At 40.1% G+C, this 15,194-nt stretch overlaps 1 protein-coding gene across 1 annotated transcript in view; it reads left to right on the forward strand.

The window, feature by feature from the left end:
- Window positions 1–15,194, forward strand: part of PREP (prolyl endopeptidase) — a 110,182-nt gene that overhangs the window by 23,010 nt on the left and 71,978 nt on the right. Inside the window, exon 7 of the mRNA XM_087776707.1 lies at window positions 7,310–7,415. Coding sequence (XP_087632833.1) covers window positions 7,310–7,415 — 106 coding nt within the window. The remainder of the gene's footprint in view (window positions 1–7,309; window positions 7,416–15,194) is intronic.

The following is a 15,194-nucleotide window of genomic DNA, read 5'->3' on the forward strand; positions in this document are numbered from 1 at the left end:
TAAGTAGTTGGAAAACTCCTTTCACTAGGTAGGCTTTAAATAATTTTTGTTCTTTTGATATCCATTGATTTATTGAAGTTACAGGTAAGCCACTTCATCTCTTAATGTCTTTCTAAGCAGTGGTTACTTTTCATCAAAATGGAGAGAACAGGTTTAACATTGAAACAAAATTGCCAGTAAAAAACCAAAAAATACTTCACTGTAACCCAAAACTTCTCTATAATTTTACTTCAAAGGGGTTGATCCTTGCAAGACTAAACAGAATAGTACTTGTGAGCACAGCTATCGTAGTGATACTTCTGTGTGTTTGGTGTAAAGATGGTCACAGCGAATATTTCAGAAATAACAGATCTAATAAATTCAAAATTGCCAAGTGACTGAATGGCAGCAGTGAAACTACAAACTATACACCAACATCAGCTCTTTGAAATAATGCTTCCTTTACTAGTGCCAAATTAGGGATTAGTGCTGTGTTACGCCAATAAAATCATCGTTATGCTGAAGGTTTTTAAAAGCTCCAGTTGAAGGGCTGCAGGGTTTCTTCTGTCCCATTTTGACAGGACTTGAATGTCATTTTAAGATGTTCAATTGCTTTATAACTTCCTTACCTTTTACTAGTGTGTGTTGTTTGAAATGACAGAAATTATTTTAACGAGAGAAATGTGCACTGACTAGCATTCCAGATCTCTCTCAGAAATTCTTGAGATGTGTTTCCTTTTCAGCTTGGATGTGGGAAACCAGGAGAATTTACTTCTGATCCAAGCTGTCAGTTCTGATATTACAGCTGTCTCCCTTATGCTGAACCACGAATGCATTCTAAGATTTGAGTGAAATGCTGGTATGAAGTTTCAGTTCATAAGTTTGTGGGCCAAGAGCAAGGATTGCAGTTCAGATCATGAAGATGATGTAGCAGCATAAGAATAACCGGAATGATAGTTGGGAAATCCTATTTTCTTTTGCCATTCTGAACCCCCGAATCTTGTCTGTTTAAGATATAGAAGAGTCAGTGGCATTCAGGCCATGATTACACACATTCGTCAGTCCTGCCATCTGAGCTGCCTTAAGCAATCTCTGCCACTATTATTCATGTTTCCAGCTGCTTGGTTGCAGTGTGTTAGCTCAGCCATTTGTGCAACTGCACAGTGAACTGACTGAGATACTAATGTAGCAGAGGGACTTTTTCTTTTATTCTTTCTTTTTTATTGTGTTTTTTTCTTTCTTTTTTTTTCCCCTCCTGGATTCTTCTTTGTTGTTTTGTTTTCCTGGATTTTTCTTTTTTTTTTTCTTTTCATTTTTTAATTTTTATTTTGCATCGTTTTGTTTTTTTTTTTTAACATGCTATTTTTTCAGCTGGATCAGCTCCTCAGTCTGGTTTACCACACAAGTGGTAAATGCTTGTATTGACATGACTAGGGGAATGAACTTGTATGGATACAAGCAACCAAAGCAGTAGGAAGAGCTAGAGGTGGAGACTGCATAAGCTGGTACTGCTACCAATATTTGCTCATCAAACTAACTTTGCAATGTGGATGTCTGAATCTGTGGTATAATACTAAACATTTGGTATAATACTAAACGTGGTGGTTGGAGGCTGTCTTGGGCTCAGTGACCATGACATGATAGAGTTTTTGATTCTCAGAGAAGTAAGGAAGGGGGTCAGCAAAACCGCTACCCTGAACTTCAGAAGGGCAGACTTTGGATTGTTTAGGAGTCTGGTTAACAGAGTCCCTTGGGAGGCAGTCCTGAAGGGGAAAGGGGTCCAGGAAGGCTGGATGTTATTCAAGAAAGAAGACTCAAAGGCACAGGAGCGGGCCATCCCCATGTGCCATAAGTCGAGCAGGCGGGGGATAAGACCGGCCTGGCTGAACAGAGAGCTTTGGCTGGAACTCAAGAAAAAAAGGAGAGCCTACCACCTTTGGAAGAAGGGGCAGGCGACTCAGGAGGACTACAAGGTTGTTGTGAGGTTATGCAGAGACAAGATTAGAAAGGGGAAGGCCCAGCTAGAACTTAAGCTGGCCACTGCCATTAAAGATAACAAAAAATGTTTTTACAAATACATCAGCGACAAAAGGAGGGCCAGGGAGAATCTCCCTCCTTTCTTGGATGTGGAAGGTAGCTTTGCCACGAAGGATGAGGAGGAGGCTGCGGTACTTAATGCTTTCTTTGCCTCAGTCTTTAATAGTCAGACTGGTCATCCTCGGGGTTTTCAGGCCCCTGAGGTGGGAGGAGATAGGATGCAGAATGAAGCCCCAGTTGTCGAAGACGTGGCAGTCAACAACCTGCTCTTCCACTTGGATGTTCATAAGTCCATGGGGCCAGATGGGATCCACCCGAGGATACTGAAGGAGCTGGCAGAGGAGCTTGCCAAGCCACTCTCCATCATTTATCAGCAGTCCTGGTCAACCAGGGAGGTCCCAGATGACTGGAAGCTAGCAAATGTGATGCCCCTCTACAAGAAGGGTCGGAAGGAGGATCTGGGGAACTACAGGCCTGTCAGCCTGACCTCGGTGCCAGGAAAGGTCATGGAACAAATCATCTTGAGTGCCATTATGAGGCACATGTGGGACGACCAGGGGATCAGGCTCAGACAGCATGGGTTTATGAAAGGCAGGTCCTGCTTCCTTAAGCTGGTTTCCTTCTATGACAAGGTGACCCGCTTAGTGGATGAGGGGAAGGCTGTGGATATTGTCTGCTTGGACTTTAGTAAGGCCTTTGACACTGTCTCCCACGGCATTCTCCTGGAGAAACTGACTGATCATGGCTTGGATAAGTGCATTCTGCGCTGGGTTAAAAACTGGCTGGACGGCAGAGCCCAGAGAGTGGTGGTGAATGGAGTCAAATTCAGTTGGCGGCCAGTCACAAGTGGTGTTCCCCAGGGCTCAGTGTTGGGGCTGGTCCTGTTCAATATCTTTATCAATGATCTGGATGAGGGGATCAAGTGCACCCTCAGTAAGTTTGCAGATGACACCAAGTTGGGTGGAAGTGTTGATCTGCTGGAGGGTAGGAAGGCCCTACAGAGGGACCTGGACAGGCTGGATCGTTGGGCCAGGACCAACTGTATGAGATTCAACAAGGTGTGAAGTGCCAGGTCCTGCACTTCAGTCTCAACAACCCCATGCAATGCTACAGGTTTGGGGAGGAGTGGCTGGAGAGCTGCCTGGTGGAAAAGGACCTGGGGGTGTTTGTTGACAGCCGCCTGAACATGAGCCAGCAGTGTGCTCAGGTGGCCAAGAAGGCCAATGGCATCCTGGCTTGTATCAAGAATAGTGTGGCCAACAGGACCAGGGAGGTGATAGTGCCCCTGTACTCGGCATTGGTGAGGCCGCACCTCGAGTACTGTGTTCAGTTTTGGGCCCCTCACTACAAGAAGGACATTGAGGTGCTGGAGCGTGTCCAGAGAAGGGCAACGAAGTTGGTGAAGGGTCTGGAGTACAAGTCTTATGAGGAGAGGCTGAGGGAGCTGGGGTTGTTTAGCCTGGAGAAGAGGAGGCTGAGGGGAGACCTTATTGCTCTCTACAACTACCTGAAAGGAGGTTGTAGAGAGGTGGGGGTTGGTCTCTTCTCCCTAGTAACAAGCGATAGGACAAGAGGAAATGGCCTCAAGCTGCACCAGGGGAGGTTTAGGTTGGATATTAGGAAAAAATTCTTCACCGAAATGGTAGTCAGGCATTGGAACAGGCTGCCCAGGGAAGTGGTTGAGTCTCCATCCCTGGAGGTATTTAAAAGAAGGGTAGACGTGGTGCTCGAGGACATGGTTTAGTGGTGGACTAGGCAGTGATGGGTTAACGGTTGGACTCAATGATCTTAAGGGTCTTTTCCAACTTCGACGATTCTATGATTTTAGCATGCTGCAGCAACAGTGTCTTGTCCTGCTTCTGCCAAATTCCTTTGGGTTATAGAACTCACTGATGTAAGAATAGCTTTAGTGATAGAGACAGACCTAATTGGCATCCCACCAGCAATATGCTTTGGGAATTCCTACTTCAAATTAAACATAAACTGCTATCAACTCTTCAGTAGTCCAGCTGGGAATGTGGAAAGAAAAACTCATTAGATGTACTCAGATGTGCTGTCATCAGAGGTTCTGAATTGCCCTTGCAACAACGTCAGAAATTTGCAAATAAAGTTTTCTTTCTTGGGTAAAGCAAGCAGTTTTCTGTTAACCATTAGCTGACGGCATCAACAAACAAATTTGTATGGGTTTCAGTCAACGACTGAAAGAATTTTATGTGTCATACTCTTGAATTTAACTGAAATTTGTGTTTATATATACCACTTGCAATTATTTGATGTTTTATATGGTTGGTGAGGAAGAGAAGGAAACTTGGTGCTTTTACAAGAATGAACAGTTGTTTAAGCAGCATCTTGCAGTCACTAGTTTAATTAAAATTGATACCTGCAGTTAATGTTTGTCTAAAAACACTGAAGATGCTTTTTTCAAAAAAGATCACCTAATCTTGGTTTCCATTTCTGGATATACTCCCATCTTGGAAGGAGGAGGCAAAATGTCTCAATTTTGCAGACTGCCCCATGAAAGCTATCTTAGCTGTTTCATATAGTGGTGTTTTTTTTTCAGTCCAGAGGAATCCTAGGTGTTCTTTTCTATTTGCCTTGTGAGCTTTCAGCTGTATGGACTTTTTTTAGAGGTATAATTGGTTGTTGACAAAATGCTTGTAAAAAATACAACTTGAAAGCACTCGTTTGGGTTTTTTTGTTTTTTGTTTTTTTTGAGGAGTGTTTGGTTGTTGGGGGTTTTTTGTTAGCTTTCATATACTGAGATTTGGGTCTGTATTCTACTTAGTTCCGTTCTTGTGTCTCCAAAACCATGGCTATGTTTGAATAGCAGTATAGTTAAGTGCTAATTCTTCTGAGATTTATTTTGCATAGCTAATTCTACAGGTAATTTGCACAACTAATGTTATGAATATTAACCAAACTAAATCTAAGAAGTAATTACAATATATGAATAAGATTTTTTTTAAGATGTGTTTAGGGCCCAATGGAAAGTTTCCAGAACTCAGATTCACATTTTGTGAATAGAGGTTTAAATTTCCATTAGGTATTGTCATGTAAGAATGTAGGCAGGAAACAGCCTTCTGTATCAGCTGTTAATATAACATCGAACTTTGGTAATTTTGGAATATGCTCAAAACAGCTCAGTCAGGAGAGGGAAACTTTAAGTTGATGACTTCCTGTTACTTCCTGCCTTTCCTTGATGGACTCGCCCTTTCAAAAGCTTTGCCAGGAAGCAGAGTATGTTTGCAAAGCCAAAGCAGAAAGAAGGATTCATTGATGAGTTTATGTACCAGTAGACACCATCTTGGAAATTTTATCCTGTGTGTACATGCACGTGCAAAGGCAAACCAAGAAGCTTCATCAGAAAATTAATAATGTGGTTATAGCTTATAATGTTCATTTAACAGCAGCATTAGATTTTTGTGTGTGTAAACCTAATAAAAACGGCAAAAATTAAAACTCTGTAAGCGTCATTTAGTTTGCCACAATAAACAGAAGTACCCTTAGAAACCATCAAAGCTGGTAATTTTAAGACATTTCATACCGCTTTGTGACAGAAAACACACCTTATTAATTCCATCACTTGAGAACTTGAGGGAAAATCTGGTGTGAATTAAGTGACTGTCATTCAGACGGACTAAGCTGCCAGGCTTTTTCCACCTCTGAGATGGACTTTTAGCAGCTACTTTTGGAAGCTCATTGGAATAAGGCAGCCAGAAATCCAAAGCTAACCTCTACCACTTGGGTATTTTTTTTCTGTTATATGTTGTACTGTGAATAACAGTACTAAGTAGGTGAGTATTCAGCTTTTTCTTTTAAAAAATAGATTGACAGAGCAGCTATGCAGAGCAAGCGTGTTTGGCATATGCCAAGTGCCGACTTGATGGTTTTCACTGTCCTGCCATTGTGAGCAACTAAATTTTGGTTTTCCTATGCAAACAACAGGTATTGTTCTGATTAAACTCTACTGCTGTGTATGTAGTACTGTGATGGCCTGTGTAGAGGTGTGCTTGCATCAGCAAAATGATCTTACAGGGCTTAATTCACCAAGAGTATGAATCTAGCGTCGTTTGATGAACCTGGGGTTTCGGCATATCTGGGATATTCACAGGCTCAAACACTGACCGTCTTGGAATTGCTAGAGAGAGGAAGCATGGTGAGGACTCCTCCTCGTGTACAGGAGGCAGCAGTCAGTTTATGTAGACCTGTAAAATGCACTTGAGGGCCCATTTTCAGAAGTCAGCGACAAACTCTTTTCTATAGGTTCAGTTTAGCTGACAGATTATACAGTAAAAAAGAAATGCTTACACAGGGATCAAAATAAAGACTTGCCTGAGGTAAATACCTCTTTCACTTAAGTATTAGCAGTTTCAGCAGCACAGCTTTTCCTTTGTTTGATGAGCAAGTCCAGTCCTGGTAGATCTCTGCATCTCTTAAAATACCTGGATTAATATGTATATCCAAAATTACTGATTTTCAATGAGATACATGTCGCTGGTCCTTCTTGTGTCGCTGCCAGGCTCCATTTATTTCCATAGGATTTGGGGGAGGGGAGGTAAACTTCATTTTGCACAGAATTGATACCTTGATGAAGGAGTTTGGAAGTTCAAGCTCAGAAGTTTTGATCTCATCCTCCCAAGAAACTCTTAAGGTTTTTTTTGGACAAAAGCTACTGGTTGCTCCATTGTATCTTTACAAAGACGGCTAAGTTAGAAAATCCTCTTGCAGTTTAACATTGGATTTGAATGCTGACATTATAAAAAACACTGCACAACAGCTGTGAGAGAGGAGTGAGAATATGTGAGAGAAACAACCCTGCAGACACCAAGGTCAGTGAAGGAGGAGGGAGAGGAGGTGCTCTGGGTGCCAAAGCAGAGATTCTCCTGCAGCCCATGGAGAAGACCATGGTGAAGCAGGTTGTCCTCTTGCAGCCCATGGAGGCCCACGGTGGAGCAGATATCTACCCTGACTCATTTAGACACCTTTTTAGCTAGAATACTTTTAATAATCATAAACTTTCTTTTTTTAATTCACAGTGGGAATAAACAGATAATGCTGTTTGGTCTGATCTCCTGAAATGTCAGCAGACTATACTTATGTTATTTATTGATGTTAGCGATGAGTGTGGGTTCTTGGTGAGTTCTCATATTCCATACATGTCTGTTCACTCAACTAACTGTAGCATCAATTTATTTTTTGCTAGGGGTTTAGGGACTAACTTTTCAAGTTGTTTTTTTTTTTTTTTTTTTTCTAGAGGATGAATTGCCTTTGATTTTTCTGTAACTTCTTACAGGTATCGGATGATGGTCGATATGTCTTGCTGTCTGTCCGAGAAGGGTGTGATCCAGTGAACAGACTGTGGTACTGTGATCTACAAACAGAATCTCAGGGTATATCAGGTGTGTGTTTTCTTGGTTTGTAAGTTTTGTTTCATTTTAAGACAATGTAAGACTTGAAATACTTTTTATGTTTAAATATATATATTTAAATATGTGTATTGCTTAACCTCCTCTCTTTTTTCTAATGCAGACATTATGAAAAAATAGGCACTGCTACTGCTAGCATTCCATTTTCTGCTATGTACCAGTAGATGCAGAAAACTCCATTCTTAGTTCTGTAGTTCTGTTTAAAAGGTCACAAGGAAAAATTGCGATAATATAAGCAGCCTTACCAGTGTATTTCTTTCTACACCACTAGTACTTTTCCATGTTTAATTTTTTTTACATTTTAAAAATTCATGTGTCTCCCTTCAAGCACTGATGTCCTTTTTTTAAAAAAAAGTGCCTGGTTTATAGGTAACATTTTTTCTCCATATAGTACTAGGAAACAAACAAAAATCCTCTAATATTTTAGCAATATAACTTTGCTTTGTAGCGTCATTATTATTACAGTAGAAGTATCTACTCATTTGAAATACATGTTCATGAACTGCTCCTTCCTTGCCTTCTAGTTGGATTAGCCTTTGGCTTTTTTGTATTTGGCTTTTTATCCTAAATGGTATGGGCTGAAAGTATGGTGCTTTGATCCATATGGCTATTGTTGATGCTTGGCATAATTAGTTGTTTTACTCATCGGTGGTTTTGTATTTCCAGAGTATTGGGTTATTGAAATCTCTTCCTCAATCTGTGCTTTGTGTAGAACACGACTTAGCTCTTTTTGATTCTTTGCGGCTTCTGTCTTCCAAAACTTCAGAAACAGAATAAATACTGCAGTAGCTCCTTGTTAAATATTTGGATCTCAAGAAACTTGTTCTCTTGCCCATGAACAAAATATTCAAGGCTTATGAGTGTGATTAGAACTGATAGCAGCTCGGCAACAAAGGTGTATAGTTTTGTTTCTCCCTGCCTTTATTATACTAGCTGGTTGTGTGGCCTTCCCTTAGTTCATCAACAAGCCTTAGTACAATTTTTTGAATTTTGGTGAGTTAAGTGTTAGTGATGATTAACAGTTTTATACACCTTTCTGGGGGATTATTAATTTTGTTTTGTGGGCATGTTACTCTCTTCTTTTATGAAGGATAGTTCTTAATTACTTCTAAACTTGTCTTGGACAACTGAGTAGTTGTTTAATGTCCTCTTAAATGTAGAAAACGGCAGGCCTAAGCAAAATTACTACAGATGCTTTCCATGCAACTTTATTAGAAACATAAAACTGTGTAGATAAAACTGTTTACTACAGTGAAGCAGTCATAAATGATAAATTGCATTGTCATTCAAGTTGACACTTTTCAGCTAGAGACAGAATACATAAAAAGCATAGCTCTCCTCCCATATTCACCCTCCCATTTATAGATACACTGGACAATCTTGAAGAGAATACTAGCATGGAGCCTTGAAAGACCATTGATGAGATAATGGGGCTTCTATTTTATACTACCTGGTATAAGGTAAACCTATAGTTTAAGCTTTTCCAGGCTTGGAAATGCTTCTTTAAAAAAGTTTTTCCTCTGAAGCAGTCTTTGATTTGCCTTCTTTTTGTTTGTTGATGGGTGGAAGTTGTTCCATCCCTCCAAATTCTTCCTTTTTGCATATAAAAGGAAAGATCTAGCTGTGACTATTTGCTTGCGCAAATTCTCTATTTTATAAACTTAGGAATTCTCCATATCTGTCTCATTAAGTTACCAAATGCATTTTCAGTAGAAAGACTCTTATCTTTATGCCTGTCTTTCTACCTCCATGTTAGTAAACGCAGACCTAACAGTAAACATCTGGGATTTTTCCTAGAGTTGATCTTCCATTCAAATGCAAACACCCTGAGCCACTGGTCCTTCAGCTTTTGGTGGCCAGAGGCAATAAAGTTGAGCAAACAGTAATATATCTAAGCTTAATTCTTGTTTCTATCAATCTAGACCACAAGAGGTGTAATTTCAGTTCAGTTTGTGATTTTCTGGGGCAGCAAGTGTAGAAGAGGTTGTTTATGAAGTTAGGAGAAAAGGATGTCAAATTTCATTGTATAAACTGTTTTAGACAAGTAAATAAGCAGCTCTAGAATAATGGAGTTTAATGGCAAGTCTTGACTTAAGACTTGAGTTTAACTGCCAATTTGTACAGACTGCTCAGTAATATCTCAAGGTATGTTTGAATGGGTTAAGATTAAGCAATGATCAGAGAATTCTTAACAAAAACATGAGATACAAAAATACTGGCACTTGTTATGCTGTCTGTAGAATGCAGTGTTCAGTACAAGGGTCTATGTAAGTAGCAAACTTGTTATGAAGTGTTAAGAGAATCAAGTGTCTTAGAAAAATATCTGTACTCTTAAAACGTATTACATTATGCTTATTACATTATCCTTCTATCTTTTAGAACAGACTTTATTTATGAGTAGAAATCTTACCTTTGGTGACACCTAAGATGTCAAGACATACTTCTTGCCATTTTCCTCCTTCAGAACTATTGAATGTTTAATCTGAGCCTTTTTATGTGACTTGTTTACAATGATCTGTTTGTTCAAAAATCCATTCTAGTGTTCAGAATACCTCATCTTTGTTCTGAAAAAAATAAAAAGGAAAGAAAAGTAAGATAGCTAGTGTTTTTCCAGTGTTGTAGATGGTACTTGATATAGATAAATAATTAGATTTTCAAACACATTTTTTTCTTCACTACTTGCTCTTTTAATCCAGGTTATCCAGAATAAACTAGTTATTTAGAAAATTTTATTTTTATGCTTTATATCTTTAAAGTCTCAGCCTTCTTTAGACTTATTCAGAGGCCATCAAACACAAAAGGCAATGAGACCTTTTTGAAAGGTAACAGGTAGTAATTTTTTACATGGCATCCGTTACATACACCATGTATTTCTTCGTGAGGAAGTAGAAGCAACTGCTAAGCAAAAGGTAATGGATGAGATTCTAATTTTTATGAAGCTTGTGGCAAAACCCTAATTATAGAATGACACACTTCAACAGATCATTTTTAAAGCTGCTCTGTAGCATATATTGTTTATAAAATAACATTTCAATCATGTAATTGTGAATTTCTCTTTTTTAAAATACTTTATGTCCCAAGGTAAACATACCATTGCATAGTCTGACATGCTACATGTAAAACCATGAGTTAAGGAATTTTCTGTTACTTAGAATTGCACAAAAATGCAAAGAACTTATTCTCATCTATGACTTACTACCTGAAAAACCTATTTCAAAATGTCATGTTAACAAACTTAGGGGCACCTTTCTTGATTTTGGTTCCTAGCAGTGTGTTCTTTTCCTTTGACAGAAGGTAATCACACTTCTTAGTTGCTTAAAGAGTTTTCTTTAAAAAGAACATGTTGTCATAGTCAAGAAATACGACCACTGAAGAGTGAATGTCTTTTCCTTCTGATGTAGTGAGGGCCTTGTGGAGTTAACTGTAGTTCTGCTACTGTTTCTTAGAGATGATGGTTGCAATGATAAAGGCTGCTTATTTGGCCCACTTGCGAACACATGGCTGTGAAGAAGGCATAAAGTTCAGTGTTGCAACCTCAGTACTGACTGCCAGAATGCCAGGTGGTTCTCTGTAGGAGAACTGCAGGGATGTCTGTGAAATGCAGTTCATTATGGTTATAAATCAATACTTTATTCCCAAGATAGATAAACTTATCTTTTTACTGGGAGATAAATATCCATATTTCATGATTTTAAAAAAGTAATGTGGGATAATATGATTTTTAAAAAATTAGCACAATTACTTCTTTACACCTGTGTATATTTTTGGTGGTTCAGAAGCAAAGAAAATGGGTTTTGAAAGCTAAATGCTGTTATTAACACTTTCTGCTTCTGAAGAAGCAGAAATAATTTCTTGGGGGATGGGAGGTGGGAAAGTGTCTCACATATTAGGAACTAAAAGTCAAAAACTAGAAAAAGAGGGAAAAGTCTCCTCTATCTGTAGGTTAGATCTACATTTGTAGAACAAGGGGTGAAAATGGCAGGGTATATTGAACGACTGAGTGTGTGTTACCTAAAGAGCCTTCTCTTTTTTTATAACTGTGGCAAAGTTTGCATTAGAAGATTCTGCATGATGTCTCTTTCACTGGGAAGGATGTCAGGACAAGATAACAAAATACAACGAAAAAGGTGCATCAGACTTAATAACCAAAAAGTTGCATCAGACCTCGATCCACTCTGATCTACTACATTGAAAAATTGGTGGCTTATTTCTTATCTAAGATGCGTCAGATCTTTTAATTATTGAATCTTTTTGTGGTGTTGGTAGTAACTTCGATGTTAGTTTCCTTCCAACTAATATTATTGACACCACAAAGGGCCAGCTTCTTGCCTGCTTGTTTATTATGGTGCCAGGTATATTTCACAGCTTTTAAGGTGACTTATGTAGTGTCACACTTCAGCATTTAACTGTTACTGTACTGATGATGGTCTTAATTTCTAGACAGGGTTAATGTGGCAGTAATAGTTTTTTGTTTGTTTGTTAGTTTTTTAACTTTGGTTGTCTTAGGCCTCAGTCCTCAAGATTAAAACTTGCTTTAGAGGTGCTGAATAACTACTCCAGAGAGTTCACAATCCAGGATCTGCTGAAGCCTTAAATGAGTCAATAGGAATGTGATAAACTGAAAAATGTAATTTCTTGAAAACAATCCAGCCTTACCCAAAAAGAAGCACTACATTAAGTTGCTCTATTCAGTGAAGACTGCACAAAGAAATTTCTCTTAGCAAAAACACATCTGTCATGAACACCATTACCTGAATGAAATGAGAATTTTTTTCCTTCTCCTAAGCCTGAATGATTATTAATTCTGTAGGATAATGAGTATCTTAAATTGATTTTATCCAGATTGAGTTTGGTTAGTTAAGAGATGTCTTCATTTCATAGTGTGTACAGTGGTAGACTTTATTAACATTTGTTATTTCATACTTCATCTAATAGTCTGGTTCATTAGGGGCAGAGGGGCCTTGCAGGGGGATCTGGACAAATTAGAGAGCTGGGCAATCACCAACTGTATGAAGTTTAACAAGGGCAAGTGCCATATTTTGCACTTGGGACATGGCAACCCTGGATGTACATACAGACTGGGGAATGAGAGGCTGGAGAGCAGCCTCGTGGAGAGGGATCTGGGGTTCTGGTCGACAGCAAGTTGAATGTGAGCCAACAGTGTGCCCTGGCAGCCAGGAGGGCCAGCCGTGTCCTGGGGTGCATCAAGCACTGCATTGCTAGCCGGTCGAGGGAGGTGATTGTCCTGCTCTACTCCGCGCTGGTGCAGCCTCATCTTGAGCACTGTGTGCAGTTTTGGGCGCCACAGTACAAAAAGGATACGAAGCTACTAGAGAGTGTCCAGAGGAGAGCCACAAAGATGGTGAAGAGTTTAGAGGGGAAGCTGTATGAGGAGCGGCTGAAGTCACTTGGTCTGTTCAGCCTGGAGAAAAGGAGACTGAGGGGAGACCTCATCACGGTCTACAGCTTCCTCACAAGGGAAGGAGGAGGGGCAGGTGCTGATCTCTTCTCCCTGACGACCAATGATAGGACCTGAGGGAATGGCAGGAAGCTATGCCAGGGGAAGTTTAGGCTGGACATTAGGAAAAGGTTCTTCACCCAGAGGGTGGCAGCGCACTGGAACAGGCTCCCCCAGGAAGCAGTCACGGCGCCAAGCCTGAAAATATTCAAGAAGCATTTGGACAATGCCCTCAGACATATGGTGTGAATTATGGGGTTGTCCTGTGCAGGGACAGGAGTTGGACTTGGTGATCCTTGTGGGTCCCTTCCAACTCAGGACATTCTATGATTAAAACAGTGAAAAAACAGTAATTATAGTCTCTTCCAAAGTTGGACCCAAATGATCTCCCTTTTCAGTATTTAGTGTGTTTTGAAAGTTCATAATTATAATCTGGTCTTGTCCAATCCCAACGTGTCTTCATTCTTACTTTACAGGAAATGAAAATAGAACCTGAAAAACACCACATGTTAGAGAGCTTTGAGAGAACAGAAGAAATTATATTTGGCCTCTTCAAAGAATAGTGTGGTACATTTTCATAGCGTGCCTCTTAGTCTATAGTGATGCCCAAAATTGACAAAAATCCAATTGGGTTCCAATTATCCTAATAACACTTCTAAATGCAATTAATAAACAGGTTATCTGGATTAAGTCTTACGAACAAGCAGCATAATTAATTATTGCTATCCTCACAGGTTAAAAAATGAAGGGAGGGCAGCTAAAAGGCAGCTCCCATCTTGCATCAGTGTATAATTTATACCTTTTACATTGTATTTCCTGAAAAGGCAAAAATGAGTCTGAGATACTTGGCACCCCTCTGCGAAGGTCCCAGTCAACATACCCCCTCCTACCTTTTGCTGTTGCTGAAACAGAGACCTAGCACAGAATTTGCAACTGATGTGGCCATAGTTTGTATTTATGTTCTTCTCAGTACCACCCTCCTGCTAGAAGTTGCGAGCCCTTCAGATCTTCTGGCTGATGGAAGCATGTGTTCAGGCTTCGCACTGCTTCATCGTAGAGATGGGGTACACTGCCTCTGTAACTCAGGAGCTATGTCTATACAGTAGCAGGTTAGGCGCAGCCTGTACTCTGACACTGAAGCCAAGAGGTACATGCCAGCTCACCTCCATGTGTCAAAGCTCTCTTCCTCCAAGACATCATAACTATATCCGAGTTGCCTGTTGGGAATGATTTTGGTAAATACTGTCCCCCAAACTGTGACCACATACTGTCTGCTAATTGGCACAGACTAAAAATGTGACTGGGGATGTGCTAGCTGTTAAATAGTCCAGAAGTCATGGAGCAGTGCTTCAGGCCTGTGCCCCACTTCTCTTTTATATACTTATTTATATATATAACCAGGTTGATTTCACACAGCAGCCTGTTTTGTGTCAATTCTTCTACAGCCGGGGATGTGAATTACCTGGCATCGAGTATACACTTCTTGTCGTGACATGTTTGCAGCTGAACTATTCAAGAGCTGACGGGATGGCAATGTTGGGTGATGGACAGAAGTGAGGAAAGGAAGCAATACAGTTGCAGTTTGCCTGAATGAAAGTTATATTCCTTTAAGAAGCAGTGGTCACAAAGCAGGAATGGTAGAAATATTAGTATGATGGTAATGACTGTAATAATTTCTATCAAAAAGTGGTCTAAAGGAAACAGAGAGGTAAACTTAAAAGATGGTCTCTATCTTGCCTTCTTTCGCTATGTGCATGTCTTATATCTTTGACCAAGCACTAATTTGTGAGGTACAGAATTGTTTAGGTTGGAAGGGACCTCTTGAGATCATTTAGTCCACCTCCTTTGCCTCAATCAGGGTCAGCTAGAACAAGTTGCCAGGACCATGTCTGATTCAGTTTTGAATATCTCTACAGATATTCTCCACAACCTCTCTGAGCAACCTGGTGCCAGTGTTTGACCACCCCACATTAAAAAGTGTTTTCTTGTGTTCAGATTGAATTTCCTATTTTTTTTGTGCCCATTGCCTCTTGTCCTGTCAGTGTGCACTTCTGAGAAGAGTCTGGCTCCCTCTTCTTTATTCTCTCCCAGCAGGTATTTATACACATTGCTGAGATCCCCCCTGAGCCTCCTCTTGTCCAGACTGAAAAGTTGGACCTTCCTCATCTCTTCTCATATATGCTTCAGTCCCTTAATCATCTTTGTGGCCCTATGCTGGGCTTGCTCCAGTAAGTCCATATCTTTCTTGTACTGGGGAGACTGGAACTGGATACAGCACTCAAGATGCAGCCTCA

This window comes from Nipponia nippon, unplaced genomic scaffold (assembly GCF_047370975.1).
Source record: "Nipponia nippon isolate SJK-2023a ecotype South Korea unplaced genomic scaffold, ASM4737097v1 scaffold_4, whole genome shotgun sequence".
Taxonomy (NCBI): Eukaryota; Metazoa; Chordata; class Aves; order Pelecaniformes; family Threskiornithidae; genus Nipponia; species Nipponia nippon.